We start from the raw sequence: 25,569 nt of genomic DNA, 5'->3' as shown, positions 1-25,569 counted from the left end.
CTTCAGACTATCTTTCTGTTACTGGCCCATCAATGCCAGGCAGCATGACTCATTATCCCATTGTGAGATGCTCCATCCAGAGGGAGAAAATCAGCATTCCATCCTGGATATAACCTGAGATTCTGAATACCAGAGACACTCTCTCTTCCACTGGATTTCCAGAGGACAGGAGCTACTTAACCACCACTGGACTTTTCTGAGGAAGAGCAGACCTTTCTACAGGATCACCGCTTCAGAGGGACTGCAGCCACCATTCTACCAGACTGCTACCACCACCCTGATTAACAGGGTGTCAGGTTGTATCCTGACTCTGTTAGTTTAACCCAGTGCTATCTGCCTTTATAATATTTTTTTTCCTTATTAAATTGTTATTCTGACTTGGTGTCTCCCACTAGTTTGTTTTCAAACTAGCACACCTTCGTACATAAAGGTCTAACTAAAGATTCATGCAAAGAAATGACGTCATGCCATCAGTGCAGGTCTTCAAAAAAAGAAAGACCCAAGAAGGTAAAATGGATGACACTGAAAACTGTAGTGCAATAGAAATAAGCTAACCTTTTGCTCCACAAAATACTTCACGTTAAAACTTTTTTATTGCAATCCTGAAGAACATGACAGCAGTTTACAAGGTTGTTCTGGATGCATCCCTGTTATTGTAAATGATTGGCAAAGCACATACAACAGCTCTGAAGGTGAGGAGAGTGATAGCAGAAAGTCAGCAACTATCTTCAAAAGGTCAGTGTTCATGTGGAAGCTATCAGAGACAGCACACACACAAATGAGGAACAATGCGTGGTGCTAAAGCCAGGAGGGGAACACAGTCATGACCCTCCATCAATTACCAGTCTGATGATAAAATCTGTGCTGTGTCTTGCTGGCGCAGAACTGATGATGGTAGACATGCTGAGTTGCCATATTTCACAACTACTGACAGCAATTTGGTAGCACTGTGGACTTTTAATTGCAAGTACTTCCAGTGGACTGGTAGCTGTTACGCTGAAGGAGAGTGACAAGAACATACAGAGACACAAACATGACTGACAAATGATAAGGGAGGCATTGATGAGAATCAAACATGGTCAGCTACACTAATTGATGAGAGCATGTGAGACTGTGAGAATGTTCATTCGAGTGAGGTTATCTGATTGGGGTCCTTGTCAACTGGGAAACTGAGGGGAAAAAGAGGAAATCAGAAACAAAATATACAGAAACACAGACCTGAGAAAACAAAGGTAGAGAGAATGACAAGAAACAAACACTGCCACTAACTGATGGACTATCAAGAAACTACAGGTATCACTTTCAGGAAGATCAACCTGGACTTTGCAACTGTTAAGACTGTAAACCAGGGGAGACCCAGACCAGGAGGGATGTGAGAATTGACAGCGGTTGGAGCGGGACCATAAGTAAGAGCCTGTCTGCCTGGTGGTGGCTGCTGGGGGGTGCCAAGCATCTCTACCTTCCCCAGTCCTAGTGTGTCCTAGTCCTAGGCATGCATTTTCATTAGCAAACTTTAAGCTGGACTAGCTTGTGAGTGAGGGGGCTCAGGTCTGGACTGGGGTATCAGGTGGTCAGGGGGTCAATGCCTGTATACCCAGGAGAACTTGTGAATGTGAAGTGGATGAGGAACAAGTGTAGAAGTGCATGCATGTTGGCTAGTAAGTATCAAGCTGAACCAGCTGACAAGTAGAAGACCTGTGAAGCAGGTAAGAAGGCTCAGAATTTAGGCAGGGGTGCTGGGTGCACAAAGAGGCCATGCTGGTACTTGAGGGATCCACAAACGTGTTGCTTGTGAACCTGGAAACTGCTCTGTGTGCCTGCACTAGCGATCTTCTATTTCTGCCAGCCAGAGAGGAGGAACGGACTTGGCTGTCTGTGTTTATGAAAGTCCTGTACGTAGGTGCTGTTGAAGGCAGCACCTTGTCTGTGGCCAGCTGTGTCAGTATCCCGTGTGTGTCCGTGTGTCTGGGATGCACAGTCAGCTCTGCTGCTGGTTGAACCTGCAAATGGGAAAGTAACAGCCACATCCCTTGGCCTGGGCAGAGGCCCTGGGTACTGGGCAGGAGGGTCCTAGCCAAAGTGGCTGGAGGAGGCAGCTGCACATCTAATATCACTTAACACTAGCTCTGTGGAAGAACAAACCTGGGAACTGAGAGGTAACAGGCATGGACTCACTACTACTCCCATTCAACCTACAGGAGTCTAAAGAAGCATCTGCCTGTACTACAGGTGCTATGAAAGTGAAGAAGTTGCAAAGGTGGAGAAATGAAAACACTACCACTGTGCATCTAGGAGATGGTCTTTGTGCTGGTATGGTGTAGGACAAGAAGCCAGGGTAGAAAATCCCTCTAGCTTCACCGCTGGAAGAAGCTCTTGATTTTAGGGAAAATAAATCAGTAATGGTCTCAAAGTAGCCGGCTGGATGCTGTCCTGGCTCCAGCTCATGACCACAGGTAGTCCAAGGCAGTTGAGGAGGGACATCAGCCCATGCTATCCCAGTATGGGCTTAGGAGGGACAGGCACACAGATCCAGCTTGCACTTGTGATTTCCACTTGAAGCAGTCCCACTACTGCATAATAAACTACTTCTGAATCTTGTTTTGAAAAGCATAATTAAAAAAAAAAACCAAAAACAAAACCTGAAAAATAATGGAATGAGCCTATCAGTTCTCCAAACGTATGGGGCATATGGTGGGAATAAAAACCTGCAGGGTTCTTCTAAAGGCCTTTACCTCCAACATCTATACTAATAGATTAGACTTCTCCACATTTAGGTAATTTAGAGCCAAACAAACTACACTTAGGAAGCATGAGAGAAAAACAAGAATAGGGCTCCCACCAGCGTAAGAGAGACAAACCCTGATTTACAATAACAAAGCCATCTCATCAACAGTAGGTATTTCTAATGAAACAGAACTAATCATCTTCGATAGTTAAAACATGGTAGACTACCACCAAATGATCCATCTCTGAAATAAAGAGACGTTGCACAAATTTAAATTCATCAAATAAATATCAGCCAGTAATTAATAAAACTCCAAAATTTCCAAGCAGCTTTAATTACCTTTGTTTTGCTTCTTCATGCGGATGGTTGTCCTTTTAAATTTCACTGTAACGTCATGGTAAACTGGAGGAGAGGACAAAAAAGGCATTACAGCTAAATTCTTCCTTCTAGAAAAGCTTTAGCTCAGTACATTTAAGGACTGCTTTTCTTTTTCAGAACTGTGAACAGGAAGTTTGTTTTACTCTCCTCTGAGTTCTTCAGAGAGATGGGTTAATCTAGGTAAATTTCTGGAATAGATCAGGTATGTTTACACATTTGTAATTACTATGTTACTATTAGAAACAAAACCAAGCTTCACTTGAAAAATATGAAGTGTCTATGCCTCCAATAATCCTCATTTGGCTTTGAAATGAGCTCACATGATACAACTTAACCTTCTTCCTCATACTCAGATCTTTCTAACAATTCAGATTTTAACCTAAGATTTCCCCATAGGCTTCAGCATTCTTGGATGTTCCACACAGAATATTTACCATTCCAGTCTTCGTGCTTCTCTCTGCTTCAAAAGGAAGCCCAAACTCATATCCTCTGGTGGGTGGCTGTTATATACATTTATATACATTTGATTCAGTGGCTCAGTCTCTGCATAGGAGATTCTAGCACTGCAATCAAGATGGCTCAGAGGACCTCTATGTTAAGGAAAAGGAAAGCACAGTGGAAACACCACCGGTTTTTATTTAAATCCCCAATCTGTGTGTGAAATAATAACGTTCAAGAAATAGACTCATGAAGATAACTGCAGTTTTGTATTTGTAAGCTGAAGTTTTATTATATCTACACAATTACTTGGTTAAATATTCATATACTCTGTAAAGTACTATCTTTCAAAATTTTCCTAGAAGATAACTGAATCTTTGGTATACTAGTACCACGTCTGACATCAGAGAGGACTTGCATGGTATTAAATTGAATTAACAAAACACTACCATGAAACATCAGACTGACTTCTCCTGCCCACATTCTCCCCAGCTGCTGGGCTTTGTCAGCATACATGGATTGAGTCAACAGGGAATCATCTCTCACATACAAAGGGGAAAAGCACAGAGGAGTTCACTGTAGAGTAGAGATGCTCAGACATTATCCTACTTCCTGAACTCAAACTGTGCCAGCAGATATTTCATCTTGCTACTACCCCCTTCCCCTGCCCCCATTTTTAAAGAGCCTGAAATATTATGCATTAAGCATCTAGATTTTAAACACAGAATCATAGAATCAAATAGTTTGGGTCAGAAGCGACCTTTGTATGTTATCTAGTCCAATTCCCCTGCAATAAGCAGGGGCATCTTCAATTGGATCTGGTAGCTGAGAGCCCCGTCCAGCCTGACCTTGAATGTCTTCAGGGATGGGGCACTTACCACCTCTCCGGCAACCTGATCTAGTGTTTAACCACCTCATTGTAAAAAATATCTTCCTTGCATCTAGTCTAAATATACCCTCTTTTAGTTTAAAACCATCACCCCTTGTCTTAATGCAACATGCCCTACTAAAAAGTCTGTTCCCATCTTTCACAGCAAAGGCGGGAGACTAGAAAGGAGATCAGTATCTCAGTAATTTAACAACATCTTGTATTATGTAATTTCAACTTTTCTTCATGGACTTTCCTACAACTGTTGATGCAAACCTTGAGTGACAGTAAAGAGTAAACCACATATTCATTCCAGGTAATGGTAAATCATTTTGCATAGGGACTGACAGATTACCTACTCCGACATTACCACTGTCTAGCTAAAACAGTCTGGGGCTAAGATTTCATGCAGCACGCTGAAGAATCAAAATCATGCACGAAGAATGACACAATGTATCAGATCTGAAAGGTTTGTTAACATATTTTTACACTTCGTTGCAATCAGTTCCCCTTGGTACGTTCAGTGCTTACTGAAAGTTAAAGAATGAGTCTAAAAAAAAAATATTGTAATACTTACTCGTGTGGTTCTGATACAGCTCTATATAATGTAAGCAGCGTATTGCTTTATTCTTTGCCTAGGGAATAAAAGAAGAAAACATTTTTTCTTGAATTTTTCTGAAAAGTATTTGAAATTTACCATTGTTCAGTTAACTAGACAGAAAAAAAAAACCAAGACAGAAAACTTTGGAAGGTTTAGGTTTGCCACATCTAAACCATTTATTTTATGGAAATGAAAACGTCCTCTTTAAAGAACTGCTTTCTCCTGACAGATTTAATATGTAAAAGATTTCTCGATATGGTAACACCATTATCAAACTTTGTGTATTTTAGAATTGCTACTTTGATAGCTTAGTTGAACATTACAACACAAACTAGATCGACGCTGATAGATAAGTTACATTTTGAAGTGTAGAGGAGTCTTAATAAGGTCATTATGCGTGTGTAAGAGAAAGATTCGTACACGCTAACTGTACAAGCGTGTAACAAAGAAAATAAAGAGTGCATTAATGGAATCTCATTGCAGGGCAACCTCATTATGTGTGTCCAAAGAGCAACGGTGCTGGTAAGGGGTCTAGAGCAGCTAGGAGGGAACTGGGGTTGTTTAGCCTGGAGAAGACAAGGCTGAGAGGAGACCTCATTGCTGAAAGGAGGATGGAGTGAGGTGGGTGTAGGTCCCTCCTCCAAAGTAACAAGCTGTAGGATGAGAGGAAACAGCCTCAAGTTGTGCCAGGGGAGGTTTAGATTGGACATTAGGAAAAATTTATTCTCCGAGAGGGATCTCAAGCATTGGAACAGGCTGCCCAGGGAAGTGGTTGAGTCACCATGCCTGGAGGTATTTAAAAGATGTGTAGATGTGGCGCTTAGGGACATGGTTTAGTGGTGGACTTGGCAGTGTTGGTTAGCGGCTGGACTCGATCTTAAGGGTCTTTTCCAACTTAAATGAGTCTGATTATTTGTATCAAGATGGGCAAAACATGTACACAGACTTACTTCTTTGAATAGACTACAATATACAGATTACCAAAAAAAAAAAAAAAGTGTAGGTACAAATTATTTGTGCTTGTCACCAAGCAACAATTCAGTCAACATACTTTTCGTAAAGCATTCATCCTGTCACCTGCTTTCCCCATCGCAAAACCTGCAAGAAAGAAGAGAATAATTTTACTACTGGGAAACAGATGAGGCAGGACCTTCAAGAAGCAAAGGAGAAACAAAATAGAGAACTTCACAAACACTTCTAGTATCTGTTATTTCCACTCCATTGCACAGGTCACACTCAGAAAATGGTCCAGAGAAAACCACAGAAAGTAAACAGTTTAGGAGTTATGAATACCTAACAACTGGATGCCAATTGCCTGTTGTCAAATGAAAACAAATAAGGCTTAAGTTATTTCTTTTGTGTATTTGTCCAAACTTGTTCCAAACAAATGAATAGTGGTGGTGGCTTCAGGCAAAAAAAAAAGCCCAGTCTTCTGCTTAAAAGAAGGGAACAAAGGAAAAAAAGGAAGCTGATGCAGATATATCAATTACGTCTGTACAAAGAGTAGCTCCAAGACCCTAGAAGCAAAGGAGGAGACTGGGTTTCTATTAGTGAAATAGAGAATATGAAAACCAGGTTTAGCAGAATAGTGCATTTGCAATAAATGTGTGCCTGTAGAACAGAGGAAAAACAGACTACCGGTTTGCAGACTGTTACCTAATTCTCTCTGAACCCTCCGACCTACTCCTATTTACCAGGTCAACTGTGGTAGCAATGAAAAGATTTCACAGCAGTCCTGGAGTATTTGCAGTCAGCTCAGAGCAGGGCAGCAGCTGACTGTATGGAATGAATAAGAGGATGTGACGACCATTTTTCCAAACTGTAGTCCAACAACGTCAAGGTAGACTGAATTAAAATTATTTAACTTCAAATCAGGAGATCTAGCTTGTTTGGTCCTTTGATTTTTCCGTTGTGTCAGCTGGGGCTGTAGGTTACCTGTATCTAAAAGCCTAATTAAAAAAATAATGGGATTGGACCCACTGGCCAACACCAACTCGTGAATTTCATGCAGACATTACAGGAGAAAGGGGCTCGAAAATATCTAGGACAGAAATACCATCCCGACTATTGTGGTGCTGTGAAAGAAGCAGAGAGCGTAGTGTCTGCTATCAGCTACCTCTTGAGACAGCTTTCCCCATGCCCGCACCCAGAAGTCTCTGTCACTTTCCAACTCCTGCACAAGAAAATGTAAGGAAACTGTAGTATTCTTTTAAACACACGCACAGAGCACAATAGCAGTGCATTAATACTGTGAAGTGACACAATAGGTTAGAAAATGCCACAAATGAGGTCGCCTGGGCAACCTCAATTCAATCATTCAGTACATACGGATTAAAGTGATAACGTATTTCATGAAAAAGCTTTTCAGAGAGGCGGTACGAAGGATTTTTCAGAGTAACATATCTTTCTGTTGGAGAACCACACCTTCCTCTATATATAAATTTTCCTCCCCTCCAAACTGTAATTAAAATTGAGGAACAGCTCTGGACTTGAATCTTTCACATAAATGAAGTTCTGCAAAACTACAGAAATAGAGTTGTCTTATTAAAGCTCCCACATACAGCCCATCATCAGAGATATCTATCCAGCTCATAATAAAAGGAGATTATTTACAGCCAAAATGTAGATGCTCTGCATATATACTGAAAGCAGGATTTTCTTTACTAGAGTCATACAGCAATGCAAATGTAATTTCCTGTACACTATATACACAATATAATATATGACATATTCTTGCCTCCTGATGCAGGTAGGAATTCTCTATTATTTAGATTATATTATTTGGATTATTTACTTCACAGCTATTAATTTTCTATTTTTTTAGCTGATTCTTCTTTTAATCCTTTACATCTGTCATCTCTAAGTCTATTTGGGGCCTAACTGAATTTTAGTATACATCGGTTTGTATCCACCAGAGAATGCATGAAAACTGTCTCCTTATGGAGAAAAATTTAGCACACTCAAGAATGCTTCTTAAATAAAACTTAATCCTGCAACAAAAAAAGGTCTTTAACTCCTGGTATCTGAGAACTGAGTGAAAGATAAACACTATCTCCTCAACAGAACTGGAAACAAACAAGAAACTCACTGGTGTACAGGGTAGCTGCATAGTGCCTTTATGCTGGGATTTAGGGTTATTTAATCCAAGTTAGATGCTGCACTGAGATGGTTTGATTGCTTCTAGACATAGCTTGGTCATCACTACCCTGCACACATAACCATGCTTATAGCTCTGTTACAAGAAAATCACAACTAAACAGAATGCCTCTAACCAGTATTCTTTCTCCTGCTGGAGAAGAAAACGAAAAAGGTCTCTTTTCACAGTTTGTATTATATAATCCCTCATAATTTTACATTTATTTTGATTTGTTTGCCATGCTTTAAGCCCAGAGGTCAACTAAGCACCACACAGTTCACTCCCTCCCCCTCAGGGATGGGGAGGAAAAAAATAAAACAAAAGGCTTGAGGATCAAGACAAGGGCAGGGAGGGATGAGTCACCCATTATGGTCATGGGCAAGATTACATTGGGAAAGAAACAGAACACCAATTTAATTTGAACACCACCATCACCAGCACTAAAACAATCAGAGGAGGACAGTGAGAAATACAACCACGTCTTAAAAGCACCTTCCCCCACCCCTCCCTTCTTCCCAGGCTCAGCTTTGCTCCCAATTTCTCTACCTCCTCCCTGCCAGCAGCACAGGGGGGCAGGGGATGGAGATTGCAGTCAGTCCATCATCTGTTGTCTCTACTGCTTCTTCCTCCTCAAGGGGAGGACTCCTCACACCCTTCCCCTGCTCCAGCACGGGTCCTTCCCACAGGCTGCAGTCCTTCAGGAACAGATTGCTCCAGTGTGTACTTCCCTCAGAATCCCAGCCTTTGGGTACAGCCACCTCCTCTGGTGTGGGGTCCTTGATGGGCTGCAGGAGGGCATCTGCTCCACCAGTGACCTCCATGGGTGCAGGGGCACAGCCTGCCCTCACACGATAGGCTATAGGGTAGTCACTGCTCTGGCACACCTCCCTCTCTCCCTTCTTTCTTCCACTGACCTCAGTGTTTGCAGAGGTGTCTCCTTTACAACTCCTCCTCAAAACTCCAACTCCTCCTCCCAGGTTCCTGTTCTTAAACATGTTATCTCAGAGGCACAGCCACCATCCCTAATTGGCCCAGCCCTGGCCAGAGGTGGGTCTGACTTGGAGCTGGGGGAGCTTCAAGAAGCCACACCTCTGTCGCCCCCTCCCCTGCTACCAAAACCCCACCACACCTCCTATTTATTTTATGCTGTAGACAGCATTTCCATGGTTCGACTTCAAATTGCTTGCTGAAGAGACTGGTATAAAGAGTCATAACGAAGAAAGCCTACAAATGGGTCAAGCCACAGATCACTGAGGTCACTATGAGACCAGACTCAAGGGACTCAAGTTTCCAGGTCCCCTGGAATTTGCAGGTGCCTGGTTCTTTTCTTTTGTAGTTGTTTACTCTTGAAAGTAAACTTTCAAGAGTTGTTTACTCTCAAGAGTAAACAACTATACTCTGCGGCTAGGTGAAACAAATGCAGATATGTGTGACTGAATACTTTCAGGCTTTGATTTTTTTTAAACATAAACAGTATCAACAGTAAAATGAACAGTGCACAGGAAAGCAAACATGATCCCTTCCAGTAGGTTCGACCTATGGTTAGTTCTATCACTCTAGAGTTAAACAAAACATTTTTTTTCCCACTGGATAATATATGCTCCAAAACTAATCACGTTACTACTTTTTCCAACTTCTTTTTTTATATAAAACAAAGTGTCCAAATGAATACATACATAATTTGCTTGTAAAGCTTACTTTTATAAATGAAATTAAAAATTCTTACAGGTATTTCAATATTGGCCAGTGGGAAAAAGGGTAAATTTTCTTCAAGTCATCACGTCTCCTGAAGTCCTATTACAAGCAATGATTACTTTGGCATCATTTACAATCAGAAAACACACATACCTGCAGCCCCTTTACCATTTCCAACAGCCACCAAGGCACGTATTGATTTTTTTCTGCCTTCCTTTGCCTTCATACAAAACACATTTTTCACCTGAAAAAAAAAAACCACAAAGGATCTTGTCATGGCACAGTCCAATTGTTTTGTTCTTATAAAGAGAGCCAGTTTAGCAAAAAAGGAATTAGAGGTCTGATGAAACTTTACAATATATACTATCTTTGTCAGTGGGCATCATCTACAGTGGGACACTGGTTTCAAGGCATCAAATACGTAAAGGCTGCAAAAAAATCTATACTCAGACACAGAATTTACTTCAGTACAGTTTCATTAAAACTGTTTACCTGCACAACAGCTAATGCTCTAATGCCACTAGCTTCATGTGTGACTTCAATCGTGATGAAAAAACATGGGAAAAAATTGTGACATTACTATCGCACTGCACCCTCACATTTTAACTCATTTTAGAAGCACTCTCAGGAATTGCTCAAGGCATGTTTTGGCTTTACATGGGTTAAAATTTACAATTGAAATTTACTTGCAGACTGCAGAAGGTAGTCTCCTTATTGAGATGACAGCAGCTAGAAAGAAAACTTCATTTAAGAGAGGGGAAGATGAAAATGCTATTTCATTCCTCAGACTAGAAAGCTTTACAGAAACTGCAAGAAATCCAAGCGGAGATGCAAGAATGCTATTTAATTTTGAGTATAGGGGGATATAACAACTGGGGAGACTGGGAGCCTCATGGTTAGCATCCTGGAAATCGAAATTAGTTTCTGCCTCTGCGACATACTCCCCTACTTGACTATAGGCAAATCACTGCTTTATAGTCTCCCACCTTAAATCATCTAATATATAATCTGAGATGCTTTATCCATTTAGCTCCTGTTCTATTTTCCTTAGTTTTGTTTATATATAAAATATATTTATTTAAATATAGACATATATAGTTTATATACTGTATATAACATAGAAATGATATAAAAACATAACATATAGCATAGAAAAATATATATAAAATACCATACTAGATATTGTTTGACTGTGCCAGTATCTGTCTCTCAGAATTACCAGTCAAAAGATCCAATTTACTTCATGGCTCATTTCTGCCCTTCCTCTCAAATGCAACAGGATCTAATTTCTTGAAGCCTCTACATGTTTTCCATAAATTACAGTAATAGTTAAATTAAACATGCATTGTTAATACATGAATTAAGCAGCGCTCCCCTCTTTTCCATGTATGTAATTCTTCAGTAATCTAGTCTGGCTGTAGTATACATCTGGAAGTAGATTATTATAAAATATTTGGTCATGGTTTAAACATTCTTACACTAATTAAAGAAAAAACCCACAACCAAAACAACCCCCCAAAATTCCACTTACATCACTAGGTACAGATCAGGAATGAATGCTTCTGAAAAATTCCACCTTGCTTTCCATTAAAATAAAGATGCTGTTAAATTCAAGGTGCATATATGTTCTAGAGAGCACTTGGAAGAAATATCAGCTTTACTAATTGCTTATTCCAAGATATTTTTATTTTTGCAATCTTATTGCTTACAAGAACAAGCTAAAAAACCAAGCCCCCTAAGACAGAAGTGCTTGTGGAAATAGGTTATTTACAGAAAATGCAAAATAACGATGAAAGAAAAGAGAGTGAAGTAGAGTGATCTCCCCGGGAGCATCAAGAGCATAATATTTTTGCTTTGCACATACTTTTATCTTCTGTTACCAATATGAATGTACTTGTACAAGAAAAAAGTTAGCATGCGTATTGTCAAAAATAAAGGACGTGATGTTTGTAGAAGTCTACTCAATAATTATTTTTCTCCCTTCCCAGAAGGTGGCAATAAAGACACATACAATGAGCTTCACCAGAAGCCTTCCTAAAACTGTTCTTGTCAGCTGTTACTGAGCAGCTCTGAAGGAAAATGTGTTCAGTCACCCACCACAATCAGTGCTAGTTCATCTCACCTGAAATGCTGTGAAGGCCTTTCAAGCTTGATAATGTACACAGGCAGCCATGACTGCTAGAACAACAGTGTCCTTAAATTCTCCCCACGAGAGCCCCATGCATCCCCACATCAAATAAAGCAGTGCTCTTCTAGAGAATGCTCAGCAATGCTTAGAAAGCCTATCATTAAACTGCACTGGAATTAATTAATACACAATGAACAACGTGCCACTTTTAAAGCAGCATGACCTCTGAAAAGTGACAGAAGCTAAGACAAGTACCCCTTATTTACTAAACTGCCACTCAAGCTAGATTTAAAACCAATTTTAAAAATTTCAAAACAGATGCACGTTCAATCACAGTGTACCCCAAATCGACTGTCTCTCTGTATCCATTATCCAGGGGTAATAATGCAAATTCAGCTTTCTTTTGAGACCTGAGGGAAGACCAGCATCTCTCAAAACCAAAATGAAACCACAGTTTCAAAGGCAGAACTAAAAGTGCAGAAACAGGCTACAGTCAGAGACAGGCTGCTAAAGGTTATTATGATTTCAAGCACTCAGCAGATATTGCACTTGTTAGAAAGCAGTAAAAACCCAACACTTCCCTTTGTTCTTGCAAAAACGGAATGAATGACAGGCCAAACTGATTGCACCTGGATAGTCCTCCTTCCTAGAATGATATTCTAGTCATGATTTTGAGGAACCTGCCACTTCTAGGCCACATTCTCGACACTGCTATTCTTTTGCTGCTGTTATGCAGAAGAGAGTGTCTGCACAGGCTGCTCCCCGCATGGCACAAGAACCGCTGGTCCCAGTACTCCTCTAAGGTACAAGGTGAGACGAGATAAAACTACTTCTGCGCTCCTTCTTGTGTGTGTAGACAGGCCTTTTATCACATAACCTAACAGTCAGTACTCTGTCCATCTTGGTCATCAGTAGAATAAATAAAGTACTTCTCTCGAAGAAGAAGAATTTGATTCAGTAGCTACAACCTCTGAGAAGCAGGAAGATTAGAAACAACCATCCTGTTCACTGTGCATCCATCCCCTAAGGGCACAGTTAAGTGGAGTCTTTGTAACTGCAATACAGAAAATAATAATTTGTACTCCTCTACCCCTCACTCAGAAAAAAAGCTGAAAGTTTGTGACCAGATACTTGAAGTATTTTTCATATGGGCTGACTCATAACAGCTCTGGAATAAAACACAAGTGCAGTTCTCATCCAAGTTAGTAATGAACCCGATCTGCAGAGAAACTATTGACTAAACCAGGTTTAGTGCTCATAGTTTTGCCCCGTCCATGTGTGAAATTCTCACTTTTATAACTCACTCGGAAAAAACCAAAAAACCAGCATAGCTCAAGTGCCGTACCAACATAGTATGTGTCTAAATGTGGCTTCATACTAGAGCTCACATCTGAGCATATATCCTTTGGATTAATCCCACAATAACGCACGCTCAAAGCCACACTACATCTGAAATGGCTTTGTTTCTTTTTCAGAAGATGATCCATAATCATGCTGAATTATAATTCATTTAAAAGCTCATGAATGTTCCAAATGCTGATTATTTCATTTATATAGGCTGACAGGTAAAAGAGATAACAAGATTTAATAATTTAATCAACAGAATCAGTTTTATCTGTTAGGGTTTAGCATTCCTAAACTCTACTTTAAAGGCAGGCCAAAACTCTTGAGAACTCCAAGAATATCAGAAATAAATTCTAGTGCACAGCTCTGACCTCTCATTCTTTTCTGTGACAAATAGCTTCAGGTGCTACCGTAAAAACTGACTGAAATTTTCACTGTCAGTCTAAAGACACTGTCAGTATCATCCAGGGAACAAAAAAATTCCCTGTAGCTCTAAAGGCAAAATCTAGAGCTCCAATACCCCAAAAGTACTTGGAGCCAACATCTCATTTGATGTAGATTATTACTCAGAGAATATTCTGTATACCATATAAATTTTCAGTCAAGGATGTCAAACAATGGATCTCAGATACTGTAATTTCATGCAGCATTTTCTTTTCACAAACCTTTTTTGTTGCACCCTTTGCAAAAACAATAACTTCCAATTACTTATAAAAAGAAACAAAGGTTTTAGATCGAGTATTAAGGAATTTTTATTTTTTTTTTTGTCACAGTAGCAGGTCTACAAAGATTAATTCTGTGGTCTTAAAACAAACATGTACTGGTGGGTTTTTTGCTACTTTGTGGAAAGATGAAACTATGGCCTTATATTCTATTAACAATCCCCTGCTGTGCCTAGACAATTTGTTTAGTGGATGCAGAACAAATGACTATAGAGTGATACAGTTAAAACGTTTTTCTGTGTTCATATTCCTTCCAGTTACGTGCATTTTGTGACAATACATTTAGAAATACTTAAGACAAGGTCCTTTGTATTATTTTGACCCAACAAACCTTTGTTTTTCTGACTTAACCCCTGCCTTCCACATGCCAACATAAAGCTACTGTTCCTAAGGCATGTCAATTCTCGATGGCTTGGTAAAGAAAGCCTAGTGGTTCTTACTGTCACTATCCCTGAACAGTCCCAGAAAAGAATGAGAGTCCCATCCAACCAGTCTTCTCTACTGCCCCACTGATATTTGTTGCGGGCTGAATTCAGGTGATTAAATAAGTACAGGTGACATTCAACTGCAAGAAAATAAACATTGAAACTTCTGCTAATCTTTTCCAGGTATGAATAGTGACTGTTCACTCTACTCCTGCTCAGATTTTGGCTAACCACAGCTCATGTTAAGGCCTGATGTAAGCTGGGAGCAGCTCCATTAGGTGAGAGCAACACAGAGGCAAACACGAGGCCAGGAAGGGCTAAAGGTCCTTACGCAGTCACTGCCACCTACAGCTTACTGTCCCCTGCAGCCATCCTCCTTGAGTACTGATTGTCTGGCAGTTTCTTCAGAACCCCCTAACTCCTGGCAATGGTACAGACCAAACTTCCAAGCTGGATGGTATAAATGCCAGCTTACCCCAAACGATTTTGAAGTGGATCCAACAGCAGCTGGACTGCTGAGACTTTTGTGCTTCCCAGTGTGATACAGGGGGTACCCACACCATGACAAGATGAGCAAGAATGAGCACTCTTACTGTTGGTTTGGCAACTGTTTTGCTCACAGATGTGCGAATTACAAGTTGCAAGTAACGAGTTATGATTTGAGAACTTTTGAGTTAGAAGCCTCACAAATTAAGTGATGAGATAGTGAATTCACATTTTAGACTAGTCAGTACAAAGGGGACTGAGTGCTTGTTTGATGTGTGTGTTTTCCTTCCTAGTAAGCAAATTTGAGTGATCCAAACAGACCGTGACAAGCACACCTAACACTACCTGCACAACATCAGATCCAAGTTGTGCAGACTCAGATCAGAAAACTGCTTTTTTTCCAATTGTTCTCTTCAGTCTTGCTTCTCCAAAATGCCCTATGACAGTTGGAAGTAAATGCTGCATCCAAACAGGTCTCAGACAATCAAAAAAGAAGCATGCTTGAATCCAGCTGAATGTCTGCAGAAAACAGGTGAAGAACAAGCAAACTTCACTTGACAGAAAAAGCCAGCTTTAAGAAATTATAGGTTTTGCATGAAGTCTTGCACATCAGGACTCGTATATGAGCTGCCAATACTATGACACAACTCTGAGGCATACCCAATCTCAAGTCAATCCAACTAAGAAAAAAGTCTGCAAAGAATACTACTGGAGGTAACATGCAAAAAAAAAAAAGAGATTTAGGTGAGAGCCTAGAATCCGGCTTCATAAACCACACACTATTTTGATTACAAGGCAAAAAGTATTGCTTCTCAAAGGCTTTCAGTAGAGTTCATCACTAACTCGATTCCTGGGAAAATACAATCCGTGTGCTTTTCAGAATATCCACTCAATTATCCACTCAACACAATTTACTTTGATTCTATGGAAGAACCAGTTAGATATTTTAACTATGAAAGTGTTAGAAAGTAAAACCAACCAAACAAAAACCACACAAAGACCCAAAAGAAAAAGGTCCACATACAGTTTTACACACAGCATAAGAAAGAATGAGAGCTAACCCTGGACTAAAATAGCAACATAAAATGATTTTGTATTTTAAGGACCAGAAAAGGTAATATCAACATCCCAGTACCCAGCCCATGACATATGAAGCTCTGGATATAAACCAAAGCGCCAGTGTACTTACATCTGCAGAAAGCAGCTTTTGCTTTAAGGACAGCATCAGTGTCTTCATGCTGCTGCCTTTTGCACCATTTTCTCTGTACAAATTGAGTTCACTGCCTGACCAGAACTTCTTTAGCAAGTCTATACCTTTTTCTAATTTAATGCTCAAGCAGAAATCAGCAGGGGTTTTTGTTTAAAAACTATAGTACCATATGCTAACCATCTGGTTGAAAAAGGGAACTATTCTGACACTAGAAAGGTTCCACTGACAGTTACAATAGGGCCATGCTTGCACAAAATTCAAGTCAAGTCACCTTTATTAGAAACAGGTAACAAAAACCAAAAATGCATGAACGTAACAGTAAGTGATCAAAACGCAGACTTTTTACAACAAGCAGCAGGCAACTTCAGTGTTGGGCAAAAAACCCCAAGACCTGCCTTTTGCAAAAGACATTATTTATAGCCTTATCTTCTCCCTTAGTATCTGTTTGTGAAAGACTCAAAGGGTCACTAACCTCATGTTATGTGCTTACAGGCCTTATGTGCTTCAGGCAGCTCTCACCACCTAATTTTGATAGTATTTGCCTCAGAGCACAGCCATTACACAGGATATCATGTAAACTACTTTTTTTACTAATGTTACCGTGTTGTTTTTAGAGAAAAATAGAAGAAAAATTCATTTGAGGATGGATGATACACAAAATGAAGCCTTCCACTTAAAGTAAGAATGGCACATCTAGTACAGCGGTAAATTTTAAGTACCACTGTTACTACATTATGTTAAATAACAGTAAATACTACCACAAATTCCTTTTATGTGTAATATATGAGCAAAACAGGAAATGTCCTTCACAGCACTAAAGCACTAGACTGCATCGCATCATATATTTATTTCAATTTTCTCATGAAGGGTCTTCAAATTTGGAGAGAAGGGGAAATAAGTTAATCTGTTAATGCACACACTCTTCTTATATCTTGATTGTAAGGATTCCGTATGAATTTAAAATAGTATCAACACTCTTCTTGCTCAAATGGTCCATTTTATGGTACTTTAACGTGCTAATTCCAAATTTGATGCCATTTTTTACATTAAAATTTGGTTTTAAGTTTTTACAATTCTTCTCACCTCCCCTGTTGTTTGTCCGTGTTCAGTCACCATTTATTTTTGTTTATGGGTCCCGGGTCACCACTTGGATGAACAGACTTCAGACCTGCTGTGGCCCTAAATGTCTTTAAGAAAAAATGCCTAGGTAAAGTTGGTCCCACCAACCATACTAGCACTGAATATACTAGCTGTAAGGGCAGGTGGGTGGGTGGGGTGGGTGCAGGGAGAGGGGCTTGAGTATGAGAGGAGCCTTGGGGGGAGTGGGCTGTGGGAAAAGGAGGTGCAGTGCTTGCTGCGGCCCAGACCAAGTGTTTCTGGGGCTGGATGTTCCCCACCCCTGCTTTAAGCCTTCGTGGATCCCCTGTGATGACATCAGGGCCCCCCAGGGATCCATGGACCACAGGTTGAGAACCACTGGTCTACAGAAAAGCCAGAAACAAAATATGCAGTCCCTGTTGCTGATCCTTAAAAAATAATCACTCAAGCCAGCTTTTTCTCTGTGACAACTTTAACTCCAGCTTATATGAAAATCTGACCTTGACTGTACCCTATTCTATAAGCAGGGAAAAATCAAGTTAGCTTTTCTGTTTCTCCATTATAAAAAACCACTTTAATAAACAAGCAAGGGAGCACAGTCTTTTTAGTAGCATACTCACAAAACCCACCACAACAGTTTTCCAAAACCCACCACAACAATCTACTGTGTGTATAGCTACTCCCAATTTAAGAAAACTAAAGAATGCGAAGAAGGCTTTTCTGATTCTTCGGCATCTCAAATGAAACTGCACATGTGGTTTTAAACCTGAGAACAACAGATTAATTTTGCCTGTTAAAATAAGAATGCATAAAAAGTAGATGGTGCAATTCAGGACATCTCATTAACAGTCAAGTAAATGCTCACTTTTGTTGCATTTATCATTCTCAGCGTAATCCTTAAAAAACTGTTAAATGGGAATTTGGTGTGTCAAAGGATTAGATGATTGATTTACATATGATTGGATGATCACCAGCTTTTTTTCCAATAATACTATCCATTTAAAGGCTGTTTTGGGGAAGTCTAGACATATGCACATCTGCACATGGAATAAGCTATAGAAACACTGAACCCATGTACTATTGCAACAAACTACTGTGACAATAAGTGCAAGTTTACTTACTTACAATAAATAGTGATCATATCCAAAGAATAAAATAGCTTTCTCAAGATAAAGAAGGGACCCTACAAATACTCATCTTACTCAAAGTGCCGGAGCACTAAAAAAGTAAAAATTAAGAAAAACAATCAGGACTTAATTCGGGATAAAAATTACTTGGGCAGCAAGGCAAAGAAAGGTCTATAAATAGAGTTTAAAGATGATTGACAAAAAAAAAACCTGAAAAAGAAACTATTTTTTATTTGCAACGATGTTATCACTCTGAGCAGCAGATACTGGAAAGTGATTTTGCTCAACATCTTTATCATCACCATAAAAGAGCACTACCAAGTAGCGGCGACATCCGAGACATCGTCTGCTTAATGATGTTTCAGGGCAAAAAGAACATGAGGAAGAAACACAAGCTCAGTGATTGAGGAATTCATTATATATAGTGGGAGAGAGGACTCTATAAATGAGGAGAAGGAAGGAAATACATTTTTAATTCAGGTAGGACATTTGCTAAAGCCCTGTGGAAGTTCCAACAGGCCAGCATTGTTCGGAAATGCATCCAATACAGAAAGAGAACAGTTCAACTGATGCAGATACATATATATATATATCTATACACACACACACACTAGATTACAGACTACTCCCTGCTGCTGCCAGGGAGGAAAGCATTTCTGTTCTCTCTCATCACATATACTGAGAATAGTACATATCTACTTTCACCTCATGATAGTGTCAGATGAATACTGCTTGGGAGCCGACTGCATATTTTTGAAGGTAAACCTGCTGTAACCTTAATAATTATACTACTTATAGAGTAAAATAAAGCAGAATGCACTAAGATGTCTACATATTAAATTAAATGCACCTCCAAAGTCTTAAAGCACAGGAAAATGGGTTACAAGGTTACCAATTTTGTCTCCCCATCCCCTTGACAGATTTATCTAACTTGTTTTTAAAAACCTCCAGTGACAGACATCCCATATACTCCCAGACAACCCATTCTAGTATTCAGTTTGCCATTTGCGACTCATTCTTTACATCTAAATTTATCTTGCTCATTATCCTTATCACAGCTGACATGTAAACCAGCTTGTTCCTTTCCTGTTTGGAGGATTTTTAAAAATACATAAACCAACTCATGACTTTTAATTACCCAGTCTGACATTACAGTACAACATCATTGTTTTCCAGGTCTCAAGAAGATTTTCAAAGCCACTGTAACAAGCAAGGATTTTGATACATAGGATTAATCTAGAAAACATTCAAGCCACTGGATGGATTCCCAACTGATGGTCATCTCAGCAAAATGCAGGACGATAATCAAGGACAAAGAAATCCGTTTGTTCATTTATCAGGACAGGAGAGAACCCTCAGAAGGCTTTCTGGAGTAGAGTTGTCAGTCAACTCAACTTCTGACTTGCCTGAATAGTCTTTTAACTTTCAGACAATTAAATAGATTTAAGCAACTTAAAGTAACTCACTTTCCATCAGGTTATGCCTGTACGCAGTTTAGAAGAAATGAATGCTGCTCTAAGTTACATTAACTTTGTTTTCACTCTTGCCCCCTCTTACACACTATTAATAGTTACTCAAGGCCATTCAAAAGCTATTTTACTTTAATTCTGGTAAAATCTTACTAACCCTGGCAACATACATTTCAATTAAGACAATGGATAGACTCCTGTTATCACATCAATTGCAACTCTAGAACTCTTAAATGTTGGCGAAAATAACTTCCGAATAAAACATTTCTTCATGGAAGTACCTCAGCAAAAAATGGCAAAAAAATTTCAAGCAAAACGCAGTTGACCATCGTTCCAAAGACAGGTAACGCAATGACAGGGATTTGAGAGTTAAAAAGACTTGAAGTATCTGGTTTTTTTTCTCTCAAGAGACAGTGAAGGCAACTATACTGATGCACATCCTGCATCCTACTCCTAAACCTATACAGCCTTGTGTTGCAAAACTGGCAAAGGGACTCTCAGCTTTATACATTTTATCCTGTTCTGGACTGGGACACAGCCATCTCCTCTCCTCTTTGACTACAATCCCTTTAAAAGGGCAACCTTTTCCTTTCTCTCCAAATCAAGTAAACACTTGATTTCGCAGTTCTTCAGGCAGCAGCTCTGATTTTATTGTCAAGGGAATGGTTCACTTTTTCCCCCATCTCAAAAAGGGCAATGTTTGGACATGTTCCAAAAAAATGCAGACATCAGGTCTGGAAAGAAAATCAATGTTTGGTGTGTGTTTATAGCATGCTTAGAGATATGCAGTGTAGAGGAATGTTGCTGTCTCAAAGAGATTAAAATCCAAATAGAAGATTTTACTATGACCACGGTGCAAAATATTGAGACAGAATAACTGTTTTCAAGTGCTAATCAAGTACTAATTAAGAGTATATAATTTCTTGCCAGTTTTGTGAGACAAAGGATTTCAAAAGGATGTGTGTGAAACGAAACCAGCTTGGCAAAATCTCATCTGCGGGCTTTCTGAAGACCCCAGCTGGAAACAGTTTGTCAAACTGTAGGCAACGGATCAATCATTTTAGCACATATCAAATCCTTTTAACATATTAGGTATTTAAATTAAAAAAAACAAACGATATTCCAGCTGTCTAAAAAACAAACTTCTGGACACAGAGCTGGAAATGATTAGGCCACTGCTACTACAAGTCTCACTAAAATTACAACGCAAGTAGAAGAGAAGTGAACATGCAAGGATAGAGAACAAATAATTGTTTTCACTTCCAGAGCTGCTCCTTTCTGGATGCTGCGCATCATCTGATTCTGGATTGGGAGCAAATGAGTCACAAGAAATTCATTTATTTCTAAATCCATGATTCCCCTCCAACAATGCTTGTACTAGTTCTATGGTTTCCACAGTAACTAATATATTTGAAATTAAAGAAAAATAGTAAGATAAATGGGAATAATAAAATATCTTGTGATAGTGTGGGTGTGTGCAGCACTTACTGTTCATAGTGTGATTAGGAATGAGTTCCAAGTTGCCTTCTTCAGCAATGGCTTTTCTGTTGAGAAGTAACACAGCTCCACAGATCTGCATTACTAACACTTTACATTTCACCAGTAAAAAAAAATATTACCAATGGATTAGCTTGTTTTTGAAGCAAAATCCACCTTTATCACATTTGAAATAAGTATCTTTACTGTCCACATTCTGAGTGGTGTTTCTGTTGAAATCATTAAGATTTTGGATCACTACTTTTTGGCAGTGTTACGGTCTTTACCCTTTAGCTTGAAGTTCTGCTGTCAGTCAGCAAATATCTTGAACGATGTGGATTTACTAGTCAGCTAATATCACTGCACACCAACTGAGGGACTGCATACAACCAGCTACACACCAAAAAGTTGCTCTGTGTTTGAAAAGGTGACAATGTCATGAAATGTAAGAGATTAAATATTTTTAAATCTCTGTAGCTTAATTTATCATAACAAAATTATTCTAAGGTGATTCACTGATTCCATTAAATACCTAGGATATGTAGAATGCATTTCAGCACGTATGCTGTTCTGGAAAATATTTCACACTTTCATTAAGAAGCCCTAGTCAGCCAGACACAAGAGTCCGGAGTACAGAGAAGAATTCTGTGCTGTCCAGCCAGGATTAAGTTCGCAGGATAAACACGTGGGAGACAACTTTATTATTTGCAAAAAAAGGTAGCAGGATTTAACAACAAGTATTAGATGTTGTTAACTAAAAACCAGAGACAAGGAAAATACCGGAGCACAGACATCTTTGTCAGTTACTAGTTTTGATTGATAGATATGCAATATAATCTATTTAGAAATGAGGGTGGAAACAAGGCTTGCGTTAGTCCTGTCATAACAATCATCCTTACTCTGACAATAAGCGCAATAACAAAGTGGATATAAAACTATGAATGGGAAATCTTGTTGGAATATTTTTCCCAGAAGTGTGGTGGTACAATTCCTACCCCTCCCTGCCCCTCCTTGTTGGGCTGCTTGGTGCTAGGTATGATTCCACCCATCTCCCCCGAGCTATGAGCTATACACCAACCTGGAGATAAGGACTGATAACGAATGGAGCCTGGCTCCTGCCCCTGCCAATTGCTCTGGAACGGTTATAACAGCCCATCATCTCCTGATGGCCTGGCACACTTGTGCCTGGGATGTGGTCAAATTGGAACAACAACAGAGCTGCGCATTCATCAAGTTCTTGTGCAACTGCTGGAAGACACCAGAATACTTAGTTGTTCTAGCTGGGGTGAGCAAAAGTATCTGACAAAAGTCAATTATCTTGGACCCTATAAATTGCAACTACAAGAGAGACCCTTTGAGCTCTCCTGGATCACAGCAGGCCTGTGACCAGCATCTCCCCTGAGCTGGGACGCCTCTCACATACCAAAACCTTCAAGGTGTTGTCTGCTGCCAGAGCTGACAGAAGGCCAGGGCGAAGTCAACCCACTTGAGTCTCAATTATTGCCCGTTAAGGAATGCCCAGGCATTGTGTGGATTTACTCTAAACTCCAGAAGAGGGAAATTTTACTTTGAGCTAGCTTCTCTTTCACCCACTCTTTCTTTACTTACTGGTGTGTGGGAACATACTTCATTCTACTGGATCCGAATACCTTTGTTTCTGTATGTGTGTTTGTGTATGCACATGTACATATGTATAAATTAAGATACCATGAAGTAAGTTAGTGTGAATCTTGTTATCCTAGAATCTGTAAATAAGTCGCTATTTCATAACATCTTCTAAATTATTTTGTAAATGATCAATTGCTGTCATTTATTAATGAATCTAAGATTCCTGTTAAATCCTTACTGTGTTAATACTTTTATCCGTGACAAGAAGATACAAATATCATAGGTTAAGACATCTAGGACAAGTGAGTATTTTATTCCTTGAGAGGCACACAAAATGAGATCTTCATTCCACACTCTCTGTCCTTTGCTGCTGTTCCCTCACTTTAAGTAACTGTTTATTTTACAGAGTTATACAACTTCCTATTTGTACTTCTGTCTGAGAAAAAACCCTAACACTTTATTAGGTTCCCTATTATGGTTGCATGTGAACTATTAAAGCATTATCTGCAAGCATTTGCCATTTCAGAGTTACTCTAAACCACTTTTGAATTAGATACTATTTGTTCAGAGAAGATAAGGCCCCAGTGCAAAGAATGACAGATTACGTCATGCAGTTGAAACGGAATACCAGACTAATTCCTGCTGCTAAGACGGACTTAGCAAAAACTGGTTAAATAATTGCAAGCTCAATACAAAATAGTGATAATTCTTTATAGACCTTGAAGAGATTTGTAATGCTTACCTCAATGACTCTTGTTTCAAAATCTTCGTAAGTTTCTGTTGGGAGAAAAACAGAGTATTACATTTCCTTGTATTGTTCACCTATCAGCACAGCTCCCCCTAGCTGGTATAATTAAAAAAGGACACAATTTTTATGTAGCTGCAATTTATAAATTAATGTCAGCAGTAAATAAAAAAAGGTAATCATTTGAACAAACATATATGAAGTGAGCTTTCTTAGTTGCTTCCTGTTTAAAAGAGCTCAAATACGTTTTTACTTGACTCCATTCATTCAATCTCTTTTACGTCAGTGAAAAAGTAGCATACAGCTCTTACTTATAAAGCATAGAGCTTTTTCATTTTCTACAGAAAATCCAGTTAAAATGATAACTTCCCAGAAAGTGAAACACTACTTGTTCTAATTACTACACAGCTCCTGTTATAATTAAGAGATGGCAACTGTTAAATACATTCGTTGTGCTCTATTAGTGACCCCAACCTCCAGCTGCAATCAGTATCTCAGTTTTTTAAGAACCATGCATGCAGGGAAGCAAGATGGAAACAGTCTTCAAAGGCAGTCCAACCTAAATAACCAAACTAGTGCAAAGGAAGAAAAAGAAGAATTTTCTTTAAATAGTAAAGCAAGACATACAAATTTAACTGCTTTAGTTAAATAGAAATAGTTCACACAGAAAGCAAAGCTGATAGAAAAACTGAGACATCCTCGGAATCTGTTGAATATTTTGATCACAAGCTAAGCTATACATACTTTCCAAATTAAATCTGAAAATTTCTTCTGGAAATCACTGCAACTCACCACTTACACTGAAGCATTTTTGGTAAATTTTATCTTCTTCCTAATTCTTTTCAATTGCAGAAATGCCATAAAAAGTAACTATTCATAGCGTGTTACGAAAACAGAATGTTTTGGGTTTTCACTGTCTGGCAGTGTAAACTGCCTTTTTTCCTAAACACTGCTCTAAAACACTAAATGAACCCCAAATTTCATATACATTGAGCAAAATCTGTGAATGGCTAAAAACTAAAAATGTAAATCACCAAATGGCCACTTCCATCATGACCAAACTATTATCCAATATTTTTCAGAATATTCTGAAACTTGTATTAGACAATCAACGGGGATTCAAAGCAATTTTGATACATATTTCTTGGGAAATTTCACAAAGGGGAGGGGGAGGATAAAACAAAACAATACATAGCCACTTCAAATAATCAAGAATCACACAGCCACACTTTTTTTTTCCTCTTTCAATTTCAAATTCTGCCTGAAAAAATGCATTTGCAATCAAAGACAATTACAGCATCATTTATTCTGTCTAGTAACAGTTAGGGTGTTTTGCATTGTAAAATAAAGATCCTTCATTCAAGTCTTTTAATCACCGTGGCAATGAAACACTGAACACAGAGCTCTGCTCTAAGTGGCAAATGTATCCTTCCCCACGCACAGAAAGTAAGTTTTCTCCTCTGTCATTACAAGGGACTTTAAAGCAGTAAGATGTTTCTGAAATGCCTTATAACACTGTGGAAGAGGAAAGAGCAAGGAGAGCTCTGGGTGTGACATGGGCATCTCTACATGTACTGTCTGAGAAGACAGTAAGTCAAATGAGAGAGCACAAAACCATGCAAACTGCAGCCCAGTCACATCTTACGCACAGGCCTTCACCCTGACATACGCTGTAAGAAAAGTCAGCAAGCAAATCCCTTAGGCTTGGCTTTCAGCAGTCCCACCAGCATTTCTCAAAATCCGTATTACAGAAGCAGGCAAAAATGCTGCAAATCACAGATACTGCCCAAAAGATCCCATTTTCTCTGAGTTTGTTGTAAAACCTGATGACCACACAAACACCTGAATATAAATTGCAAATACATTTGTTTCCCTTTACGCAATTGAGCG

General features: G+C 39.2%; 1 protein-coding gene across 1 annotated transcript in view; it reads right to left on the bottom strand.

Annotated features, from left to right (window-relative positions):
* Positions 1-25,569, bottom strand: part of LOC113478008 (28S ribosomal protein S5, mitochondrial-like) — a 62,073-nt gene that overhangs the window by 8,707 nt on the left and 27,797 nt on the right. The window contains exons 6-10 of the mRNA XM_026844701.1: positions 23,677-23,711; positions 9,995-10,085; positions 6,062-6,108; positions 4,987-5,044; positions 3,065-3,127 (exon numbers count right to left, since the gene is read on the bottom strand). Of these exons, the coding sequence (XP_026700502.1) occupies positions 3,065-3,127; positions 4,987-5,044; positions 6,062-6,108; positions 9,995-10,085; positions 23,677-23,711 (294 nt within the window). The remainder of the gene's footprint in view (positions 1-3,064; positions 3,128-4,986; positions 5,045-6,061; positions 6,109-9,994; positions 10,086-23,676; positions 23,712-25,569) is intronic.

The sequence above is a fragment of the Athene cunicularia genome (assembly GCF_003259725.1).
Source record: "Athene cunicularia isolate RWA chromosome 3 unlocalized genomic scaffold, athCun1 chr3_part1, whole genome shotgun sequence".
Classification (NCBI taxonomy): domain Eukaryota; kingdom Metazoa; phylum Chordata; class Aves; order Strigiformes; family Strigidae; genus Athene; species Athene cunicularia.
The sequence above is the reverse complement of the archived record's forward strand: the minus strand, read 5'-3'. Positions and strand labels throughout refer to the sequence as shown.